The 24,537-nt window shown below is 34.4% G+C and overlaps 1 protein-coding gene across 9 annotated transcripts in view; it reads right to left on the bottom strand.

Moving 5' to 3' along the window:
- The window catches only part of RALGAPA1 (Ral GTPase activating protein catalytic subunit alpha 1), a 256,054-nt gene that overhangs the window by 112,539 nt on the left and 118,978 nt on the right, over positions 1 to 24,537 (bottom strand). For all 9 annotated transcript variants that reach the window (XM_082737789.1, XM_082737788.1, XM_082737790.1 and 6 more), the window contains 9 exons: positions 22,840 to 23,033; positions 22,498 to 22,596; positions 21,391 to 21,546; positions 19,858 to 19,986; positions 16,143 to 16,268; positions 13,222 to 13,280; positions 11,570 to 11,678; positions 10,240 to 10,350; positions 6,518 to 6,586 (listed from right to left, as the gene is read on the bottom strand). In XM_082737789.1, coding sequence (XP_082593915.1) covers positions 6,518 to 6,586; positions 10,240 to 10,350; positions 11,570 to 11,678; positions 13,222 to 13,280; positions 16,143 to 16,268; positions 19,858 to 19,986; positions 21,391 to 21,546; positions 22,498 to 22,596; positions 22,840 to 23,033 — 1,052 coding nt within the window. The remainder of the gene's footprint in view (positions 1 to 6,517; positions 6,587 to 10,239; positions 10,351 to 11,569; positions 11,679 to 13,221; positions 13,281 to 16,142; positions 16,269 to 19,857; positions 19,987 to 21,390; positions 21,547 to 22,497; positions 22,597 to 22,839; positions 23,034 to 24,537) is intronic.

Genomic DNA, 24,537 nt, shown 5'->3' with positions numbered 1-24,537 from the left:
TCCCTGTGCTTTATACATGTATACAGTATTTTAAGTCCAAGAGCTCTGATGGAGATGCACAACAAGAATAATGATGTTTTCATGCCTGCTAACACAACATCCATTCTGTAGCCCATGGATTAAGGAGAAATTTTTATTTCAAGTTTTATTGTGAAAGAAATACATTTCATAAAACTACAGCTGCCATAGATAGTGATTCGTCTGAAGGATCTAAAGTGAACTGAAAACCTTCTGGAAAGGATTCACCACTCTAGAGGTCATAAAAAAACATTCATGGTTCATGGGAAAAGGTAAAAAATATCAACATTAATGGGAGTTTGGAAAAGTGATTCCAAACCTCATGGGATGACACTGAGGAGCTGAAGATTTCAGCAGAGGAAGCAGCATTGGTAGAATTACCAAGAGAACTAGAATTGGAGCCTGCAGAGGTGACTGAATTGCTACGAGCTCATGATCAAACTTTAATGAGTAAGAAATTCCTGCTTATGAACGAGCAAAGCAAGTGGCTCCTTGAGATGAAATCTTCTCCTGAAGATGCCGTGAAGACTGTTGAAATTACAACAAAGGATTTAGAATACTACATAAATGCAGCTGATAAAGTGTTTGAAAGGACTTACTCCAACTCTGAAAGAAGTTCTATACTATGGGTAAAATGCTGTCAAACAGCATTGCACGCTACAGAGAAACTGAGAAAAAGAGTCAATCAATGTGGCACACTTCATTGTTGACTTATGTTCAGAAATTGCCACAGCCACCCCAACCTGCAGCAATCACCCTGATCAGCCATCAACACTAAGGCAGGACCCTCCACCAGCAAAAGATTACAATTCACTGAAAGCTAAGATCATGGTTAGCATATTTTTAACAAGAAGGTATTTTTAAATTAAAGTTTATACACTGTTTTTTGGGACATACTTCTACTGCACACTTAACAGATTAAGGTGCAGTTTAAATGTAACTTTTATATGCACCAAGAAACCAAAAAATTCATTTGGCTTGCTTTACTGAGTTATTCACTCTACTGTGGTAGCCTAAAACCAAAACCAAGTACTTCTAAGGTATGGCAATATAACCCATATGAAAAAAAAGTCCTTTGAAATCTTCAATAATATTTAACAGTATTAAAGAGATCTTGTCACTAAGAGTCTGAAAACCGATAGTACAGAATCTGAAGAAACAGAACCAAGTAATTTCATAAATTGATTATTCTCTAAAGGGCAAAAGAGAACTTTTTAATCTGGTTATCCACTTGGAAAAACAACAATAATTGTATCTCTGTCTCAAAACATACAGAATAAACTTCAAATGGGTGAGGGATAAAAATATAAAAAAATGAAACCATACAAGTATTAGAAGAATCCTCTTATCTAGGGTACAGAGAAAGGCTTTCTATCTATGACTGATAATTCAGACACAATGAAAAAGAAACTGACTACATAAAAACTAATTTTTTCCTTGATCCCCCCACAAGAAACAATAAAAAAAAGTCCACCATAAACAAAAGCAAAAGACAAATGGGGTGGGGCAAAGAAAATATCTGTAACATATATCACAGTTAAGAGCTAAAATCCCTAGTACATAAAATTTGAGGGGAAAATACTAAACCTGACAGAAAATGTAAGATATAAATAGATGGGGCGCCTGGCTGGCTCAAATGGTGGAGCATGCGACTAATCATCTCGGGGTTGTGAGTTTAATCGCTGGGTATAGCGATTACGCATATTAAATAAATAAGTTTTTTTTTTTAAGGAAGAGGAAATGAATAGATGATTCACAAAAATAAAAATTAGGGATGAAAATAGTAAATGGGATATTCAACCTCACTTATTAAAAGAGCAAGGTAAATGAAAAGTACAGTGAGATTGTTCCCCCCACACACTGGCAAAAATTTCCAAATAAGACACACTGTGTGGTTGAGACTCTGGGCAAACATACTCACAGTTTGCTTCTGGGAATGCCAATATTTAACAAAATTACCTATCTGTTTACCTTCTGACCCAGAAATTCCACTTCTAGGAATATACCTTGAAGACACATTCCAATTATGTAAAAGTATAATTAGGCACATAGTTAGTCACTGAAGCATTCTTTGCAATTGCAAAATTCTGAAAAAAACCCTATTCATTCACACATAGGACAGTGAGTTGAATAAACTACAGTACATTCACATAATGGAGAAATAATCCTATATAGTTATATAGCTGTAAAAAAGAACACAAAAGATCTTTATGAAGTATTGTCAATTTCTAAGATATCCTATAAATTTAAAAAAAAGCACCAAAGAATATCTAAAATATGACTCTTAACAAGGAGAAAAAAAATTATAAATGTTATCTGCTCACTTGTGCAGAAATAAACAAAGAATGGATAAAACATAAACTAAAAAAACCTGAGAACAACAGGGAGAAACACTAAAATTTAGGAATATAAACTGAAAAAATAACCTGAACTATATTTCAAATGAAGTCTATAACCACACTGAAATGGGGCTAAATGGAGGGAGAAGTAACCTAAATAACTTTTAAACAGAACTTTTGCACTATATACTCCCTTGGTAACTATATACAAGCATAAATATATTCTGAAACTGCCTTTATTTTTCTAAAACTGCACAAAGAAGTAAACACATTGTGGATAACTGCGTATGGGAGCCAGGTTCTCATTATTGGGGCAGTTAGTTACAAATAAGTAAAAGGAGAGGACAGACTGAACCTTGTGGTGTTGGACTAGAATCAGAGGTGTCAAGGCAAACTCATGGTGTTTTAATACACACACATAAAATACATATTATATATTTGTGTGTGTACATATTATTTATTTTTTAACTCTGTTGGGAGGGACTTCAAAAAAAAAACAACAAAAAAAAAACCCCGACAACCCACTGACCATGTAAACACCTAGTTCCTAGATCTTTATTTCCACTCAATGGAACCAACGTTCCTTGGGGAAATGGCTAATTCCAGTATTGCGTCAGGGAAAATACAAGAGGAGTGAAAAATTCTGTAGTAACAGAATTTAAGGATATGTTGAAAGAACAATAAGGAGGATATGACAAAAAGGACAAAGAAGACAGTTTAAAGGGCATTCCCACTGGCTAAAATCCGGAACATTTTGAGCTTTGAAATAAATAATGATAGTAAAAAACTAAGGAATACAATCCACTGCATAAAGAAAGAATCATGATCTCACCATAGTAAGATGGATAGGGGACAAGAGAAAGCTCTTCCTTATCACAGAAAAATAATGAATGTAAACATAATGACAGAATTAAGAAATCACCATTTGGAATTAACATAACAACATTTAATTCTGATAAGAGTTATCAATGGCTAGCAAAACTACTTAGTAAAGGTTAAGAAATAATAGGATATTTATATAGTCTCAAACTGTCTTCCTATAAGATACTTATATAATTGGAAATGTGTTCCAATTATATATTATATTTTGTAATTATATAAGTCTCAACCAGGCTGAGATTATACAGCTGCTTGGCTCAAGCTCTTAGCTGTCCCTCAAACCTCCATGACTATCCAAGCTGTGTCCTAAAAGGGTCGGAAATGCCAATATACTTATTTAGGCTCCTGAAGGACTACTAATGACCTACCCCTTCAGCTCCCGGATCCAGGCTAACTGGAAAGCTGACTTTCAGGAACAGCTGGTCAAGTTGCAATATTAGCTATGCAGTCTAACTCATAACAGAGAAATTGAGAGCTGGCTATTTTTGCTTACTCATTCTGTGCTAAGCCAAAGAAAACAGTTGCTGGGAGTGCTCGTGCAAATAGAACCACCTCTGTTTTGTGTGTTTCTAGAGAATTCATGAATGCCAAGTTCTGTCTGCTGCCAGAATGAGGTGATTTGGGAGCCACTCATTTAGTGTCGACGAGCTCCTTCTAGGGAAAAGCTGGAAACCTGGTTTTATTGTTGGAGCCAGCCAGAGGAAGACTACAGGGGAACTGCCCACTGATTCTAACGGGCTTCCAGGAGGACTGCAGTCAGCATCTGGATGAAGGCTGATTAGAAGCTAGACCTTCAGGGCGCCTGGGTGGCTCAGTGGGTTAAAGCCTCTGCCTTCGGCTCCGGTCCTGATCCCAGGGTCCTGGGATCGAGCCCCATGTCGGGCTCTCAGCTCAGCGGGGAGCCTGCTTCCTCCTCTCTCTCTCTCTGCCTGCCTCTCTGCCTACCTGTGATCTCCACCTGTCGAATAAATAAGTAAAATCTTAAAAAAAAAAAAAAAGAAGAAGCTAGACCCTCAAGCAGCAGTTGGGAAAATACGCATTCAAATTCTTTATAGGGAAAGAATGCCTCTTCCCCCTGCACTGAAACCCAGGGGAATATGGATAGCACATGCTCACAGTCTTAACGAGTGTTCCTTTTTTCCCTATATTTTTGGGGGACTCGTGAATACAAGCCCTGTTGGCTTTCAGAGCAAAGTGATTTAGAAGCCCATCCCTGGGGTGACAGACTTAAAAGTTTGGGTGCTAGATTTGTGGTCTAAACTCTTCTCTCCTCAGAGAGACCCCAGCAGTTGGGCGTTCTCTCCAGATTGTGCCAACAGTGGGGTATATTACAAGAATGTGCCTCAATGTTTCCTACATATTTTGATGTGGGTATTTTCTCAGTTAGCAGATGTATAGGATCTTTCAACTAGTTTCTGGATTTCTCTCAGAGAGAAATGCTCCATGTGTAGCTGCATCTTCTGTGCATCCACAGGAGGAAGAAAATTCAGGAGCCTCCTATGTCTCTATCTTCTATTTTGGTGAGCCCCTGCTCTGTTATTCTTCAAGGTGTTCTACTTTGCTAATAACTCTTCCTACTCTGTAACTTCTCCTTAAGTAAAAATATATATTCCCATAGTTTAATACTACTCATGTGTTGATGATACCAGTAATTTTTTTTCTAGCTTCAAATTTACTACTTTAGGTATACAGAGTTGCTTTGCTGGTGGTTTTACTAGGCAATATTCCTTACATGCAACACAATGGAAACTGAAATTCATCCTTCTCCAATAACTCTGCTTTTTTGAGATTTCAACACCATATGATTAAGAGATGGTGACACAGATATGGGGAATAGAATGCAAGATTGGGACGTGAAAATGGAAAGGAATAAAATAATTTTCAGAGGAAATGAACAGAATCTAGAGCAGCCTTGATTAACAGACTTTGTGAAATGATGGAAATAGTATACATTGTCCACGGGGCTATTTGGCCCTTGAAATGTGGTTAGCACAAATAAGAAAATTAAAATTTTAAATAAACTTTGAATTTATTTTGTTTTTTTTTTTTTAATTTTGATTTAAATTTAAAGTCACATGTGGTTAGTAGTCACTATCCTGGGTAGCACAGTTCTAGAGTTCATAACATGTTATGTACAATGCCTAATGTATAATAAAAAACTAAGACATATGCACAAACAGGAAAATGGAATCCATAGTCAAGAGGAAAAGATTTCAATAGATATAAACATGGCAATAACCCAGATATTGAATTTAGCAGAATTTAAAGTCATTACTTTAAAATAATTATGACAAATATGTTAAAAATCTAAAAGAAAAGACATAAAATTGATGAAGAAATGTAGATTTCAGGAAAGCTATGGAAACTATGAAAAGAGACCAAATAGAAACTTTAGATTGACAAATACAATGTCTGAAAGAGTTAAAGGAGTCTCATAATGGATTTACTGACGTAAATGCAATCTAGAACTTTTTGTGGCCAAAGGGTATGCCTTATTCTATGTGCTGTAACTCTATTACAAGTACTCTCCTTAATGGAAATTTCTTTATTTTCTACCAGTAACAGCTATATAAAGATATATGGTTACCTTCAGAGTTGATGAATTCCTCATAATTACTAATTTTCAGGCATAAACAAGACCATAATTTGGCAGGATAAAGAGAAATAATTATAAATGAACAAAATATCCTCCAAGGTTCCTCACAATCCTGAGATTCAAAGACTTTACAAATAACCGTGATTAACTTGAAATTTGAACTAAAATACAATTTAGTTACTTTTAAATAATGTAAAGATATATTTCATAAGTCAATCAGAGAAAGATAAGTACCATATGATCTCACTGATACGAGGAATTTGAGAAGCAAGAGGGGAAAATGAAACAAAACAAAACCAGAGAGGGAGACAAACCTTAAGAGACTCTTAATCTTAGGAAACAGAGGATTGCTGGGAGGTGGGGAGTAGGAGAGATGGGGTAGCTGGGTGATGGACATTGGGGAGGGTATGTGGTATGGTGAGTGCTGTGAATTGTGTAAGACAGATGAATCCCAGACCTGTACCCCTGAAACAAACAATAGATTACATGTTAATTAAAAAAAGATTTTGTAATTTGGGGTTTAACATTTTAAAAAAAATAATAAATTTTAAAAGATATATTTCTCATAGCAATTTTAAGCACAAGATGAATTAATATTTACCATGTAAATATATATATCTTTGCAGTTTTAAAACATAAATATTTTACTAAACACATATCAAATATCAAACAAAATTTAAATTACCCTCTTATCCATTTCATAAGATGAAGCTTCTGTACTTGGCAAAAGGTGGGTAATGGTGGCTATCAGGATCTGTCAGCAAAGAAAAAAAAGTTCAAAATATGTTAAATGATGCATCCTAAAACTTAAATGTTAATGGTGAAGTGATAAAAAAATCTACTAATGAAAGTTTATCCACATTTTTAAATCCTAAATACATTAACACTGTTACTTCAAAATAATTTTTAATAGGTAAGTTTTTCAAGTATTCTTAACTATCAGTCATTTATAATTCTCGTATGTATGGAACCAAAATCATATAAAGTCTGTCCACTATAAATGGATTTCTTACAAATTCAACTCATGAATCAATATATTTAAATAGACAAATATGTTCACAGGAAAATGAGAGTATACAGATGAGCAAAACAATTTCTAAAAATTATCTGCAATTCTATCACTCAAGAAATCTATTTTGCTCAACAAATTAGTTACAGAAGGATGTACTTCAAGATAATAAAGGCCATTGACAAACCAATAGCTAACATCATACTCAATGGCAAAAAGTTAAAAGCTTTTCCTCTAAGGTCAGGAGCAAGACAAGGATGCCCACAATTGCTATTTCTATTCAGCGTAATACCTGAAGTCCTAGCATAGCAATTAGGGAAGAAAAAGAATTAAAAGGCATCCAAATCCGAAAAGAAGAAGTAAAATTATTTGTTTGCAGATGACATCATCTCATACTTAGGAAACCCTAAACATTCCACCAAAAAGTGTCAGAATTAATAAATGTATTCAGTCAAGTTTCAGGATTAAAAATTAATATACAAAAATCAGTTGCGTTTCTATATACTACCAATGACCTGTCAGAAAAAGAAATTAAGAAAGATATCCCATTTGCAGTAGCATTAAAATCAATGAAATACTTAGGAATAAATATAAACATGGAGGTAAAAGATCCATACATTGTAAACTATTAAAACACAGATGAATGAAATTGAAGACACAAATAAACGGGAAGACATTCCATGTTATAAATGGGAAGAATATTGTTTGATTGTTAATACTACCCATAGTGATCTAGAGTGTCAATGTAATTTCTATCAACATTCTAATGGCATTTTTCTCAGAAAAACAAAAAATATCCTGAATTTTGTATGGTACCATAGAAAACCCCAAAGAACCTACAATCTTGAGGAACAACAAAACTAGAGGCATCATACTTCTTGATTTCTAGCTTCATTATAAAGCTACAGTAATCACAACACAGTACTAACAGTAAGGCATTGACATAAAAACAGGCACACTGACCATCGGACCAGAATAGAGAGCCTAAAACCTAAACCCACATATTTACGGTCAACTAATCTTTGATAAGAGCACCAAGAATGTACAATAGTAAAAGGACAATATCTTTAATCAATAGTGTTAAGAAAACTGGATATCCACATGCAGAAAAATGAAACTGGACCCCTGTTTTACGCCATTGACAAAAATTAACTTGAAATGAAACAAAGACTTAAATTTAAGACCTAAAACCATAAAATCCTGGAGGAAAGCTTAGGAAAAATATTTTTGATACTGGTCTTGGCACTGATTTTTTAGGTAAGACACCAAAAACACAGATAACAGAAGCTCAAATAAATATGTGGGACCACATCAAACTAAAGAGCATCTGCACAGCAAAGGAAGCAATAAATTGAAAAGGAATGGGAGAAAGTATTTAAAAACCATGTAATTGGATAAGGGGTTAATACATAAAATATATGAAGAACTCAAACTCAATAGTAAAAAAGCAAATAATCCAATTTATAACAGGCAAAGGACCTGAATAAACATTTTTCTAAGGAAGACATTCAAATGGTTAATAGGTATATGAATAAGTGCTCAACATCACTAATCATGAGGAAAATACAAATCAAAACCACAATGAGATATCACCTTACATCTGTTAGAATGGCTATTATCAAAAAGACAAGAGATAACAGATGTTGGCAAGAAGGTAGAAAAAAAGAAAACTGATATACACCTTGGTGGGAATGTGAACTGGTACAGCCTTTATGGAAAACAACATGGAGGTTCCTCAAAATATTACAAATAGTAACTACCATATGATCAAAACCAAAACAAACAAAAAAACCCTACCATAATGATCCAGCAATCCTGCTCCTAAGTATATTTCTGAAGGAAATATATTTCTGAAGGAAATATACTTTCCTTTCTGAAGGAAATATACTTCCCAAGTATATTTCTGAAGGAAATCAAATCAGTATCTCTGCACAACATGTTCACTGTAGCATTATTCACAATAGCAGAGATACAATGTAAATGTCCTTCAAAGAATAAACAAATTTTTAAAAATATGTGTGTATATACACACAATGAATTATTATTATTCAGCCATAAATGAGAAATCCTGGGGGCGCCTGGGTGGCTCAGTGGGTTAAAGCCTTCGCCTTCGGCTCAGGTCATTCCAGGGTCCTGGGATCGAGCCCCACATTGGGCTCTCTGCTCAGCAGGGAGCCTGCTTCCCACCCCCTTCTCTCTGCCTGCCTTTCTGCTTACTTGTGATCTCTATCTGTCAAATAAATAAAATTAAAAAAAAAAAAAAAAAGAGAGAAATCCTGCCATTTGTGACAACATGGATGAACCTGAAAAGCATTACTATAAGTGAAATAAGCCAGACAGAGAAAGGCAAGTACTATATGTAACAAACTTGTATATGGAATCTTAAAAAAATAAAATAAAAAAGAATGCTGCTTTCACAGAAACAGAATAGAATAGTGGTGGCCAGGGGCTGGGAGGAGAAGAGGGAAATGGTGAGCTATAGGTCAAAAGGTATACATTTTAAGTTATAACAACAGTAAGTTCTAAGGATCTAATGAAAAGCATGGTGACTATAGTTAATCATTTACTGAATATCTGGAAGTTGCTAAGAGCAGAGCTTAAGCATTCTCACCATAAACAAACAAACAGTTAACTATGTGAGGTAATGAATGTGTTAATTATCTTGTCCTTGGTAATCATTCCACAATTATCAAATCACAATGTTCTACATTTTAAATACATACATTTGTCAACTATTTCTCAATAAAGCTGGGGGGAAAAATAAGGAAATCCACTCTCAGGGTGCCTGGCTGGCTCAGCTGGTAGAACATGTAACTTTTTTTTTTTTTTTTAAGATTTTATTCATTTATTTGACAGAGATCACAAGTATGTAGAGATGCAGGCAGAGAGACAGGGTAAGCAAGCTTCCCGCCAAGCAGAGAGCCCAATGCGAAACTCAATTCCAGGACTCTGAGATCATGACCTGAGCCAAAGGCAGAGGCTTTAACCCACTGTGTCATCCAGGAGCCCAGAACATGTGACTCTCGACCTTGGGGTTGTGAGTTTCAAGCCCCATTCTTACTTAAAAAAAAAAAAAGAGAGAGAGAGAGAAATAAAATGAAATCTACTCTTGTCTTTCCAGACGTTCCTGTGTGTGTGTGTGTAGGTAAATTTATGCTTTTAAAAAATGATATTTTATAATGTGGCTTTTTAAATAAACATATACTCTGAATAGTATATGAATAAATTTGATACAAAAATATGAAATAATAAAAAATTATTAAAGAAGGCAAAATATGCACATGTTATTTGCTCTCAAATATGTCTTGATCTCATTATACTTTTTTAGGTACATGTTAAAATATATAGGAGTAAATTTATTATATTTAACAGGGTCATAATAAATGAGAAATACTTACTTGAATAATTTTCAAGGGAGAATCAGGCTGGTAAATCTGAAGTCTAGGTACATAATGAACCAGCATGTGAAGCATGTTACAAGCTACATGGGCTACTGTTTTATTAGTAAACTGTAATAACAACAACAAAATATTCATTAATGCATTAGCTGCTGAAAAACTTTAAATTTCATGTTTCTTTTTGCAATTTTATGTTTATTAAAATATTAAGATAAATATACAGCTGCAAAACAAAAATTCACCACACATCCTAAAACGCAATTAACTTCATTTTTAATTTTGAGTGTCTGTCCCCATTAAAGTTTTTTTTCTTTATTTTTCTCTACATGGATTTCTACAATAGCCTATAAAATGCTAATTTCCTTATCAATCATTTCCCCATTCCAATCTACTTACTTTCAAATTAATCTAAAGAACTGCACTGATGCTGACATTCTCTATGCTTAAAGCTCTTGGATGACTCTTCAGTGGCATAAATTCAAACTTGTTATGTTTAACTCTCTATGACCAAATCTCCCCCACTACCTCACATCTCCTCTTTCCAAAGTCTTCTCTATTACTTAAGTCAAAGTGATCTCAGCTTCCTCTGACCTCAATTAGCATGTTATATGCACCCACTCATTTGGTTCTCTCAGCTTTCTGTTTTATTACTCTCATTTTAATCCTTTTCTGCCTCATATTAATAATCTCTTGAATCTAGTGTATACAGTTATATTTTATTCAGAGTGGTATCCCTCACTCTGATTAGCAAACCACCTCAAACATAGTACATACTCAGAAATATTTGTCAAATAATATTTGTACGTTTTATGTTTAGAAGTCTATATATATACTGTATTGCAAGTTTTAAGACAAAAATAATATCATGCATACTTTCACAAGCAAAAAATTTACTCAGATTCTCCAAGTAATTAGGTTATTATTTTTTAACAAATCTTACTCTGGTTACAAAAGGAATAATAATAAATTATTTTTGAATAATAAAGCCAAAACACTAAACAGCTCAAGAATTCAGAAGTATTAAGGATTAAAGAGTAGGTTACAAAAATATCGATTAGGAAAAAAAAAACCTATATATGTTGTTAAGTGACATAAAAAGTTGAGATAAAATAGGTTATAACTAGGATATCCTAAATTCAAGAGAAGGACCACTCTGAAGGAAAAGATCAGGATCAAAGAAATAATGTAATATAAAATTAATGAACACATTTCTCAAATGTTTTATTCTATAAGGACACAATATATAATTGACATTTGGAGAAAAATAGTCCTGCATTCTATACTATATTAATATATTCCATGTATATTGGGATAGGTCTTTCTTTTTTACCTTTAAGGAAACACAAATTACATTCAGAGCTTCCTTGATTTGAGGATGATGAGACTCATGGACTAGTTCTTCACAAATCCAAATACCTAAACTGCACAATGCTACACATCTGCGAAAAGGGCAACCAACAATGATATAAATAGAAGGAGATGAGCCATTAAATGAAATGCAATCACCACCAAAAGCACCACCACAACCAAAATATCCACAACCAACCAATCTAGAATAAACATGCACTGCTTAAGTGAATCAATCAATTTGTTACTCTGTATATTAGCTCTTCTTAAGCAAGGGTAAGTAGGAGGAAAGCAAATGACCCCAACTTAATGCCTGATTTTCAATCATAATTTACTACCAAGCCCACAGGTGGGGATAACACACAGGATCTTTGAAACAAACACATATTAATAAACTGATATTCCCATAAAGCTTCCCAAATATGTAACCTGCTTTCAAAAAAAGAAAGTGATTTTACTGACAGCACAAAATGAACTTAAGCAAAAAAACACGAAGCTGATGGGATAAGCCAAATATTTCTTTCTTTTCTTTCCTTCCTTTGTTTTGTTTTGTTGTTGTTTTAAGAGAAGAGGGGAAGCACAGTGGAGAGGGAGACAGAGAATCTTAAGCTGGTTCCATGCCCAGTACGGAGCCTGAGCAGGGGCTCAATCTTGCAACCCTGAGATCGTGACCTGAGCCAAAAATCAAGCGTTTGGATACTTAACTGACTGAGCCACCCAGGTGCCCCTAAATATTATTTTCATAATTCTTATATTTAACACAGCTAGCTACAAATTTGTTGTAAAACAAATTGGCAATACAAATAAAATTCATATACTATATAAAGGGTTTCCAACAGGAACAGAACTTGTAGAATTTTTTCTATTTCTTAACATCTTGTGAAACTTCATTTCCCTGTTTCAACTGAGTTTCAGCTTGAAGGGAGTTACTTGATAATCAGAATCAGTAAAAATTTCATTAGTGTATTTATGTATAAGCTTCTGATGAAGTACATACCAGTTCCCTCAATTCCTAAAAAAGTCAACTCCTTCTAGTATCATGGTATACTTGACATGCCCTGATACTGACATTCTTAAATTAAATTTTGTAGAATGTTAAATTTTAGAATAATTCAATGCAGGAATGTCTTTCCTCCTGAACAGAGCACATGAGAAATTCTTTCTTAATGCTAATAAATTATTTACTATTAAAACTACCAGGGGGGGCGCTTAGGTGGCTCAGTGGGTTGAAGCCTCTGCCTTCGGCTCAGGTCATGGTCCCAGGATCCTTGGATGGAGTCCCGCATCGGGCTCTCAGCTCAGCGGGGAGCCTGCTTCCTCCTCTCTCTCTCTGCCTGACTCTGCCTACTTGTGATCTCTGTCAAATAAATAAATAAAATCTTTAAAAAAAAAACAAAAAACAAAAAACAAAAAACAAAAAAACTACCAGGGGGACCTGAGTGGCTCAGTCAGTTAAGCACCTCTCTTCAGCTCAGGTCATGATCTGGAGGTCCTGGGAACAAGCCCTTTGTCAGGCTCCCTGCTCAGTGGGGGGCCCGCTTCTCCTTCTCCTCCCAACTTTTGCCTTCTCTGTCTCTCTCTCTCAAATAAATAAAATCTTTAAAAAAAAAAAAAAAAAGGGAGAATCTGGCCTACCGTGCAGGACCAGAGGGCTCATCTCTTGCCGAGCTTAATACAGTTTTGATTATGAGTTCCTAAAATAAAGGGGAAACATCAGTAATGATTAAGATTTCATTCATTCATTCATTCATTCACTCATTCAAATATTTATTTAATGGCCACTATGGCCCAGGCACTGTGCCCCGTGCTAGAGATAAACAGTGAAATAAAACAATCTTTATTCTCATGTGCATACTTTGTTAATAGGGTCCAATATTATTCATATAATTATCTAAATTTAAAAAAAAAACACTAATATGGTCTGAATATTTGTGCCCCCCCAAATTCTTATGCTAAAATCATAGCCCCAAAGATGATGGTATTAGCTGGTGCTTAGGTCATGAGGATGGAGCCCTTATGAAGGAGATTAATGCTCTTATAAAAGAGAACTCAGTTCCTTCCAGTTTGTGAAGACACAGTGAGAAGGTGCCAGCTATGAACCAGTGAGAGGACCCTCACCAGAATGCAACTCTGCTGGAGGCTTGATTTTGGACTTATTAGCCTCCAGAACTATGAGAAATAAATGTCTATTGTTCATAAGCGACCCAGTTGGTAGTACTTTTTTTTTTTGTAGTATTTTGTTACAGCAGCACAAAAAGACTAAAATAAACGATTTCTGAAATTTACAACCAAGTATGTATGTTTCAAAAAGAATCTTTTTTCCTGATTAAAAAATTAATAAAAAGCTCACTATAAAAATTAAAACATTTACTTGCTTAAAAGTATGGGCATCTTTTCAAAACTTTGAGAAATCTTTATTTAAAAGCAAGCCTCCTCTTTTTTTGATAATTTGTAAAACATCACAATGTTTGAGTTTAGGTGTAAGTGCTAAATAATAGTTAAAATTATATAAATGAATAAAATATTCAAAAGAGAATAAAGAGAAAACAATTATCTAATAGAGGATCTTATAGTAAGTTTATGTTTAGCAGGCAGAGAAAGAACACTAGTTTATTAAGGAGTCCTAGAATATTTAGAGAAACAAGTAATAAATCAAGATGGATCTGTGCAACATAAGTCAAAGTTGAAAAGACTTAGGAAGGTCAGGAATATCAACATGGGTCAAATACCATAGTGGCTAAGAAGAGGAAAACAAGAATGCCACTAGGCATGATAATTAAGAATCTATTTGTTCCTTTTCTTAAAAAATCATTATTTCATTCATTCATTCATATATTCACAAAGCATTTATCAGTTACATAGACTGTAAGCTCCTAGGAGGAGTAACTTTTCTACTTATCTCTGCAAACTTAGCATCAAACCCAGTGGCTGGTAATTAATAGGTACTTTGGACATATCTATTTGTTTAAGCTCAAGAGCTTCTATGCAATAGATCCTGTCTTAAATGCTGGAAAGAAATGGATGGTTAAGATGCAGTACATATTCTCAAGAAGTTTATATTCCAAGGAGGGAGGAAGACTTGTTAACAATTATTAACACAAGATGACATATACAAGGTTCTATGTGAACAAACAGTTAAACTTTGGAAAGTCATAAAAGACTTCACAAAAGGGTCTTAAGTAAACAGGATTTTGACAAATGATCAAGGTCAAAGACTAAGATTATTTGTGTGGGGGTGATTAAGAAAGACAAGAAGAGGAAAACAGGTCTACATAATAGATGTTTTAAGCAGAAAGAAATGCATTTTCAAAAGCACAAAATTGAAAAACAGCATGGTATGTTCCATGCGGCTATGTGACTGCAGTTTAAAATACACAGAGAGCTGGTTTCAGTGAAAATGTAAAAATTAAATATGACCACTATGGCATGTAATTTTCCCTTAAATCTTCAGTTTTCTGGCTAAGAATAGAATAATCATCATTTTCTTGAGATTTCTGCTTTCTTCATCATTATTAGAATTAGCTTTTATTTTGGAGATACCCCTTCCCCAAAGTTTGTTTTGATTTTTTAAATAATTTAAGCCATTACTGTCTATATAATGGCCAGAAGACAATAAGGCCACTCTTGAAAAGCAGATCGTATGTAGTAGCTAGGCTAATCCCTAGAGACCTCAAAACTGCCTAAGCAAATTAAAACTATTACCTATCCCTGACTTCAGGATCTTCTGAAAACAGAAGAAACCAAAGACACTACATCTCTGAAGACCAAAACTCAATTTCTATAGTTTTTATTAACTGTTATTACAAATTTGCACTGAGCTATACAATTTTATGTGTAAGTGAAATTCACTTGTTCAACAAATGTTTCTAGAGTAGCAGATGCCAAGCAGTATATTAAGCTTTGAGGATACAGCAGTAAATAAGACTTTGTGTTATTTGTCTGAAGCATAAATCAAACACTAAACAAGTAATTATATATAATAAATGTCATAAAGAGAAATATGGGTGGTATGAAAGTATATACAGAAATCCAGCAAACTGAAGAAATTTCTTTCAGAGAAGGCAAAAGTTTAAAAATTGATTATCAGCATGACTGTTCAGGAGCTATAATGCTTCAGGTACAGAGATTCCCCGCCCCAATTCCAGTTTCCTACAGCAAAACAGAATATTCCATTACATTGTTGGATATATTCACATGTGGAAATAAAGAGAGAGTCAGGTTTGCAGATTTATTGCCATCTCAACCTGCTTAGATGCCTTAGAAGTAGCACAGTACCTGCCTCATGGGATATTTCAATAAATGTTCTGTGAGTGAATGAAAGAATCCTAAGATACTGACATATGAATGGATACAATAATGAGAAAATGTTTCCAAAAAAGTTATCAACACAAAAAAGACTATAATGCTAATGGACATTCCAGTCTTGTGTCCGAGGGGTATGACTGGTTAATGTTCTTTAACAATTATGTGGATTTCTAAAGAAAAAGAAAGAATACAAATTTTACCATACATTGTTACTATAAAATCATTTAAACGCTGAAAATCTGATTTCCTACCTTAACATCTGTAAACTGAGACACAGCAATATCAGGAATGTTGGGATGCAGAGCAGGCAGTTCACAATATAAGTTAGGAAAGCAAACCAAAGATCCCAGAAGAACTTGTGCTTCCACTCTTGGTGCCTAGGTATCAGATTTTTTTAGAAAAAAATATAAATACTTTCATTTTAAAGGCAACTCACACATCATAACATACTGTGTTATAACTCATGGGCAGATGATTCAATGTCACTAGATTGTATTTGTCACTATTTAAGAATAAATAAAGTAACTAAGGATAAAAATAGTAACTGTCTCTTCAAAAACAGGCACTAGTTTAGATGGTTTTTATGATATTATGTACATGAGAAAAGCACTGCCTATACTACTTACTAAATACAGTCAGAATTTATACTTGGCCTACAGATGAAGGTAACTTTTCATCTTTTTTCCTTAGCTATATTAAGCCATTTCTGAAGTATCAACACTGAGCATTTCTTTTTCTTCTTCTACCTTCTTGCATGTCCACCAAACACCAATACCCACCTACTATTATATTTATTAACTAAAATACCTACAATACCAATTTATATGTTTAATAATACCTAACAAAAATGCTAAAACGAATCTGCTAGAAATATAATACTTCTATTCACATAAAACAACAATCTGTCACCAAAAGGATTTCCTTATGTTTCTAAGGGTTATTATAGAGGCAGTGGAGTAGTACTTCATTATGATCATCAACAAAACAACTCACTTCCATATTTAAAACATAATCCAGATTTGCAGATAAAAGACAACACCATCAAGAGGTTAGAGTAAGCTTATAGACACCATGTTGATTTAAAAATAGTTATAGGGGTCCTGGCTGGCTCAGCTGGTAGAGCACGTGACTCTCTTGATTTCAGAGTTGTAAATTAAAGCTCCAAGATGGGTGTTAAGATTACTTAGAAAAATAAAATCTTTAAATAAAAAAAAATTAGCTATAAAAGTGAAACTGATAAAAACCAGCATTTTAAAAGAGATCAGCTAAGGATTTTTATTTAAAGTTGGATAAGATAACTAAGAATGTTCAGATATGTGGATATAATGGGAGCATACTGTAATGTGATTATAATTAAGAAAGGCAAAACCTAATCAATTATTTTACAATCTGTCTGTCAGGGGAAGAAACAAGCTGCCCATTAACAGAAGGAAGATGATGTGTATGGGATCTAAAATGGAATCCAAAGATGAAGATTGGAATGTGTATCTCCAACATCATCCAGAGGAGAAGACTAACCTTTACCTTATAGTAGAGGGATGGGGTGTCAGGTTTGATTCTTGCAATAATTGGTCTTCCTATGCAGTCTTTCTCAACAAGTGTTCTTCATATGTGGAACATATGACTGTTTTTTAAATTTTTCTAAGGATATTACAGAACTAGCATCCTTTCTACATGCACAGAAGGTAAATTTAGTCACATAAAATGGATGCGTAAGGACATTAGGGCTTAATTCTCCTGCAGAATCTTGAGAAGTACAGGAAAAGTGCTGATTAGTCCATCTAGAATAATTGGCCTACTCAGTAGTAATTGTTTCCACAGTAAATTGATAAAAAAAAATTAAGTAGTTTGTATATCAGTCTTCTCTGAGGTCTACCAACTTGTGCCAGTATCAAAGAGATTGATAATCTGTGTACACTAATGCTATAATAGCCTTGTAATTTATTTACCATCTTTACCTGCCTTCCATTTAATCTACTCCTAGATTAATACACTTATTATAATATTGCCAAAGCACAGATTCAATCATCTCTCTCCCTAATTTAAAACATTTAACTGTTTATCTAATACAGCATTATCATCTGATCCCTCACATTCAAGACTTTCCGAATATAGTCTAAGGCAGTACTTCTCAATCTTCAATGTCCATACCAATTATTTGGAATATAGTTAAAATGTGCATTCTGTTTTAGTAGGTCTGGGATAGGGTCTGAGACTCCAAATTTCTAACAAGCACCTAGATCATGCCAAATGTTTCTGGTGTGCAGACCACACTTTTTGTAACTAGGATCTAAAGTACCTTTCTGTTCTTTTTGTCCACTACTCCCTAGTTAGATTAACCTGCTTCAAGAAAAGATGGGAGTATTTGTCATTCCTAGAACACAGCTTATTCATGCTTGTTTCCCTCCTGGCATACCTTCCCTCATCAATATTTTCACATATAAAATTACTAATAATCTTTCAAGGGAGAGAGGGAGAAGCAGACTCTCCTGTTCAGTATGGAGCCTGATGTGGATGGAGCTCAATCCCAGGACCCTGAGATCATGACATGAGCTAAAGTCAGATATTTAACCAACTGAGCCACCCAGGTGCCCCTACACTCTGTGCTTTTTAACCATTTATATTGAGCTTCTCCTATTGGTACTTATTTATTGCCCTACATTCTTTTTTTTTTTTTTTTAAACATTTTATTTATTCATTTGACAGACAGAGATCACAAGTATGCAGAGAGGCAGGCAGAGAGTGAGGAGGAAGCAGGCTCCCTGCCCAGCAGAGAGCCCGATGCGGGGCTCGATCCCAGGACCCTGGGATCATGACCTGAGCCGAAAGCAGAGGCTTTAACCCACTGAGCCACCCAGGTGCCCCTGCCCTACATTCTATAGTTGTCAACAATTTAAAAAATATATATCTGTATAAGCATGGTGCTGTGCTAGGTCCTGGAGGTATCAAGATGAGTAAGATGCAATCGCTCTTCTTACAGAACTGGAGAAACAGGGTTAACAACTAGCTATAAATACAGATTCTTCCCTTATGTGAACATTTCCACATGCATCCAGTTTCATGGCGTTCAGTAACATGTAAAAGCTACTGTCTCTCAGCTTTCCACTTCAGTCCTAACATGTCCTTTGAGCTCCTGCCTTGTACATGCAATAGCCCTCCTGATATCTCACTGATCTCTACTAGGCAGCCTACTATCCTCCAAATAGAGAGAATTCCTTCTCATTCACTGTTGGTCTTTTACACAGCTTATAAGTGAAATAATGTATATTAAACAGCTTTCTAAGTTACAAAATGATGTCAAGTATGACTGATTATTCTTTCCCCAACATTCTTAGTTTATTCTAATTAATTGTTATTTCTCATTTATACTTTGCACCAGAGTGATCCTTCTCAAGTAGAAATTTGATCATGTCACTCCTTGTGTAAAATCCCTCAATGCTCAGTCATTCTTTCCTTGGGATGAAATCTAAACTCTTTAGCACTATAAACCATCTACTGTCTTCATCTTTAATTTATCTCATACTTAAATATGAGCAGGATCCAATTTTAGTGAGTTACTATACCTATTATAAAAATCCTCACATGCTGTTTCAGAGTTGAGAGTTTCCTCCTAGAGCACACTTTCGAAATATCTCACTTCTGGTCCATCTCTTTTGCTATGACCCATTGCCCTCTCTTTAGTTTCTTCCCTCCCTCTACTTGATTCCTTAGATTTTCTCAATTTTATATTTTGTTTTGCTTATCAGATTTAATCCATTTTTATAGCTCATGTGTCGATTTTTCAATTTTAGTACTTTCTTGTGTTTCAAAATTTACATTAAAAAAAGTAACTTCAGTTAAACTGTAAATTTTCCTAAACATCAGCTTTTTAACCTTATTAACAAGGGCTCCTCCTTTGTTGCTTTGAGTTGAGTCCTGTTTAACTACAGTCTGTTATATTATGAAGAACAGGAAATAAAAACTTACATTGAGAAAAGCTGAAGAAGCCACTCTACCAGCTGCTACAATAAAATCCATAATAAGCATTGTGGCACCAGGCAAACCAAGTGAAAAAAATTGAGGTGAGCAGTGCTTGATGATTGTATTGACAATATCCTTAGGAGTAAGCAAAGAAGGGAAAAGAGTATCATAAATTAATCTTGGGTATCAGCTAATCAATATCCTTAAAAAAAGGTAACATATGAAACAGTAAAACAGGCAATTACTATTCACTGCCTAACTGGAAAGACTAATTTTAATTCTTCTAATTAATCCATGCTTAATATTATATTCTGCCAAAGGAAAGTAAACAAAGCATTTATTTAACTGACATCAATATAGCTTTTTTTTTTTTTTTTTGCACTTGAGAGGAAGCTGGACAGCTCTTTGCTTCAGGGGGTTGAAAATATAAGACCCACGTATCATGAAACTAAACTGAGAACTAGTTGTTAGAAGCAGAGTGGCTGCTTCTCTCATCTACTCGCTTCCATGTGAGATCTCTGATCTCTAAAGTTGCATGACCTATTATGTGACAACTGCAGGGATTCTCTTTATTAGATAAACTGAAGCCCTTTGATGGCAAATATCTAGTCTCAGAAATACAGACCTAGGCATTTTTTGAGGGAGTATCCTTAACTTGGTTATTCATTCACTTTGCCTTTGGAATTCAACATGAAGATGCAGAGTTTTACACTGTCTTACTCAATCCGATTTATCCTAAACAAAAGGTTTCTCTGACAAGTAATTAAAGGTGTCATTTTGTTTCAGACATGTTTATAAGGTAGAACACTATAAGTAACCACTTCAAATTAATGCAAGAAATATTTTCATTTTGGGGGAAGAGAGATATAATTACCTCTTTCAAAATTAGTTTAATGCTCTTCAAATGAAATGCAAGTGAAATTTAAGCCCATCATGATTAAAATGTTTCATTACCATGACTTACAGCCTCCCATAGGTTTTTTATTTTTTAGTTTTATGGCCGGGATCAAAACCCCTCAAGTAATGTTCTAGAGTAATATTTATGACTGGCTAATGCAATGATTGCATTGATACGAATGCCAAGTCAACAGAACTGTCACTATACTAACAATCTATGAAAAAGAGAAAACATGATGTGCTCACTCTTAAAGTAGAAAAAAACCTCTGTTTCATGACTAGATGAGCAAATCCATATGCCTCAAGAGCCAATTATAAAGTAACAATTACAAAACGCCCAAGAATAAGTACATTAGGACGTTAAAGAAACATGTCAGTCTAAGCAAAAGATGGCTTAATATCTGCAAAACGGAGAACTAGTTGTTAGAGGAAAGATACATTTAATAAACAAGTTGATCACCTAACTATAATGGCTTTTCAACTATGTTTCAAAAACAAATTAGGTTACAAAACGGAAGAAACTTGTAAATAAAATGACTACATAAGAGAGAATTTTTAATTCTACACCTTAAAAGTTAAGAGTTAAAAATCAAGAATCAAAGATAAGTTTATAAAGTAATTGGTTAGAAAGTATATATTTACCTGATCAATATGAAGTAATCCACAATGCATTATATTGTAAAAATGTGTTAGAAAATCTCTGTTTGGAGAAACATCTTGTCTTCTTTTCATTGTATTACAGATAAGTTTGTAAGCATGTAATTTACCTTGTTTATACTTATCAGTCAACATGGTTGCCTACAATTCAAAAATGTTGGTCTTAATATTCAAAAACAAATACTGTTAAATTGAATAAAGCAAGCAATATATTTGTTTTCATTTATTTCTATGTTGGCCCAATTTCTTAATGAATCAATGAAACTACTGCAAATATTAACATGAAACACAGGTATAAATAACCACATACTGTTTCATTTAGGAAAATGCACCAAACATATCAAATAATATTCAAAAGAATTAAATCTTTTAAAAAATATTTTATTTCTTTCTTTATTTATTTGTCAGGGAGAGAGAGAGAAAGTACACAAGCAGGCAGAGTGGCAGGCAGACGCAGAGACAGAAGCAGGCTCCCTGGGGAGCAAGAAGCCCAATGAGGGACTCCATCCCAGGACCTTGGGATCATGACCTGAGCCGAAGGCAGCGGCTTAACCGACTGAGCCACCCAGGCTTCCCAAATCTTTTTTTTTTTTTTTTTTAATATTTTATTTATTTATTTGACAGAGAGAGCAAGAGAGCACAAGCGAAAGAGCTGTAGAGGAAGAGGGAGAAGCCGGCTCCTCTGAGCAGGGAGTGCGATGGGAGGCTAAATCCCAGGATCTTGTGATCATGATCGAAGACAAAGGCAGATACTTAACCAAATGAGACACTCAGGTGACCCAAGAATTCAATCTTTAAAAAATATAGAGCACATTCTAACACAAATTTGAGATCTACACTTCACTTACATATAATAAAAACATAATTTTCTACATTCATTTTTGTTTTATTAAATAAGTAAAAATGATGCACCTGTATAATAATTTTGCTGTGCCCATTCTCCTCTTATATAACCCCTAATGACTAGTTAAAAACTAAGTGTTCTAGAAGATTATACGTAAAACCTAAAAAATCTATCAAATGTTTAAAACTGATTACATATGTATTTACTAAATGAACCTTTTAAATTAACATTTTAAATCTTAAGCTTACCTTGAAAAGCCAAGGTGTAAGAATTCTCAGTGGAGGAATCAAAACTGGTGGTGAAGGGGAGGTCAGGTTATCAGTTGAAATGCCAAGGTTATCTCTAATCTGTAATTTTCAAATAAAATGCAACACACCTATAAAAGTGTTCTTCCAGTTTGTTTTATCTTAAACTTGAGTTTAATTCCAGTTCCTATCGTTAGTTATATATTTAAACATGGCTAAGTGACTTCACCTTGCTAGGAACCAGTTTATAGCAAGGTGGGGTGGTGGGTAGCTATGAGATCTAAGGCTTCCACTTCTTAACTTTTTTTTCTTTCTCCTCTCATGTTTTGTTTTTTTTGCTTTTACCTTAGCTAGATTTTGCCAAAGTTCACAGAGGTAATCAAAAACTTGAGCATGTATTTCAGGATCCATAATAGCGTTGACATCTCCCAAAATGCCTAGCATTCTTCGCCACATTACAGTAGCAACATCAGCATGCCATCCTGTGAGTGTACCCCCTGCCATCACGCTACAACATTCAGATGGAAATTCACTGATTTCTGTAGAAAAAATACACTAGTGTCAGTAATTTTTCTAAAGAATTGATCACAAAACACAAAGGAGTCAAAATAATAAACTTAAATATCTACAAAAGTGAATTTTTAAAGTGTCATTATGCATTAGTGTTATTTTTTCCTGATTAAAATCAACTAGTTCATAATTCCTTATTATGGCAGTAATTACTTATTCAATACCACCTGTACTAAGATTTACCTAAGGAGGAAATGATGCAGATACTAGATAAATTTATTATAGTTGATATAAAGGTCATATTTATAAATACATAATCTCTCTTTCAGCAAATGGTCACTTCAGGTTATAGCATCAATTAATAGAATATCTCAAGCTGAAGGCAGTTCCTATAGGAAGTCTTCATAAGCCTGTTTCTTTGTACTTAAAACTTCCAAAGAAATGTATTTCACAATTAAGTCAAGCCTAGCATTAAAAGAGATATGATAATAACATGGGAAAATTAACATTTTTACTAAAACTTAAACATAATTTAAAAATTTCTATAATTACATTTCTTTTGCTTAATGAAATTGGCAAGATTATATGTAAGAAATATAGGTAACCTTGGATCCTAGTCTCATTTCTATCATTAATTATGTAATGTTGTACAAATTACTTAATTTGTCAGAGAGAGAGAGAGTGCACAAGCAGGCAGAGTGGCAGGCAGATGCAGAGAGATAAGCAGGCTCCCTGCCAAGCAAGAAGCCCAGTGAGGGACTCAATCGATCCCAGGACCCTGGGTCATGACCTGAGCCGAAGGCAGCGGCTTAACCAACTGAGCCACCCAGGCTTCCCAAATCTTTTTTTTTTTTTTTTTAATATTTTATTTATTTATTTGACAGAGAGAGCAAGAGAGCACAAGTGAGCACAAGAGAGCAGAATTCCTATGGTTACACTTCCTCACTGTAAAATAGATGGTTTAGCTAACATCACTATAGGTCTCCTTCAGCTTAAAAAAAATCCATCGGAGCACCTGGGTGGCTCAGTTGTTAAGCATCTGCCTTTGGCTCAGGTTGTGAACCCAGCATCCTAGGATCAAGCCCCATATTGGGCTCCCTGCTCAGTGGGGAGCCTGCTTCTCCCTCTCCAGCTCCCCTGTGCTTGTGTTCCCTCTCTTGCTGTGTCTCTCTGTCATAAATAAATTAAAAAAAAAAAAAAAAACCATTATCCTATTCAGTGTATATAATGGAAAAGGCAAAATAATTACTAAGTTGGTAAGGATTATTCCTACTTGATAGTATCTCAGTGTGCTCATAATTTCTAAGTTCATTCTAACTATATGTAAGTCCTTTACCTCTCATGTTTGACTTTTTTCTCTTTCCACATAAAGTGTATAATAACTGATTGTATTATAAAAAAGTTACCAAATTGTCTCTCACGATAATAGAAAATAAGAGTCTGGTGTAAACCCAATGAAATAAAAGAAAACACAAAACACTGCAGTTTCACTGTTAACATTTCCCTACTCTACAGAACCTGCATAATATAGTG

Source organism: Mustela nivalis, assembly GCF_964662115.1.
Source record: "Mustela nivalis genome assembly, chromosome: 6".
NCBI classification, from domain to species: domain Eukaryota; kingdom Metazoa; phylum Chordata; class Mammalia; order Carnivora; family Mustelidae; genus Mustela; species Mustela nivalis.
This window is presented reverse-complemented; position numbering and strand designations above follow the sequence as displayed.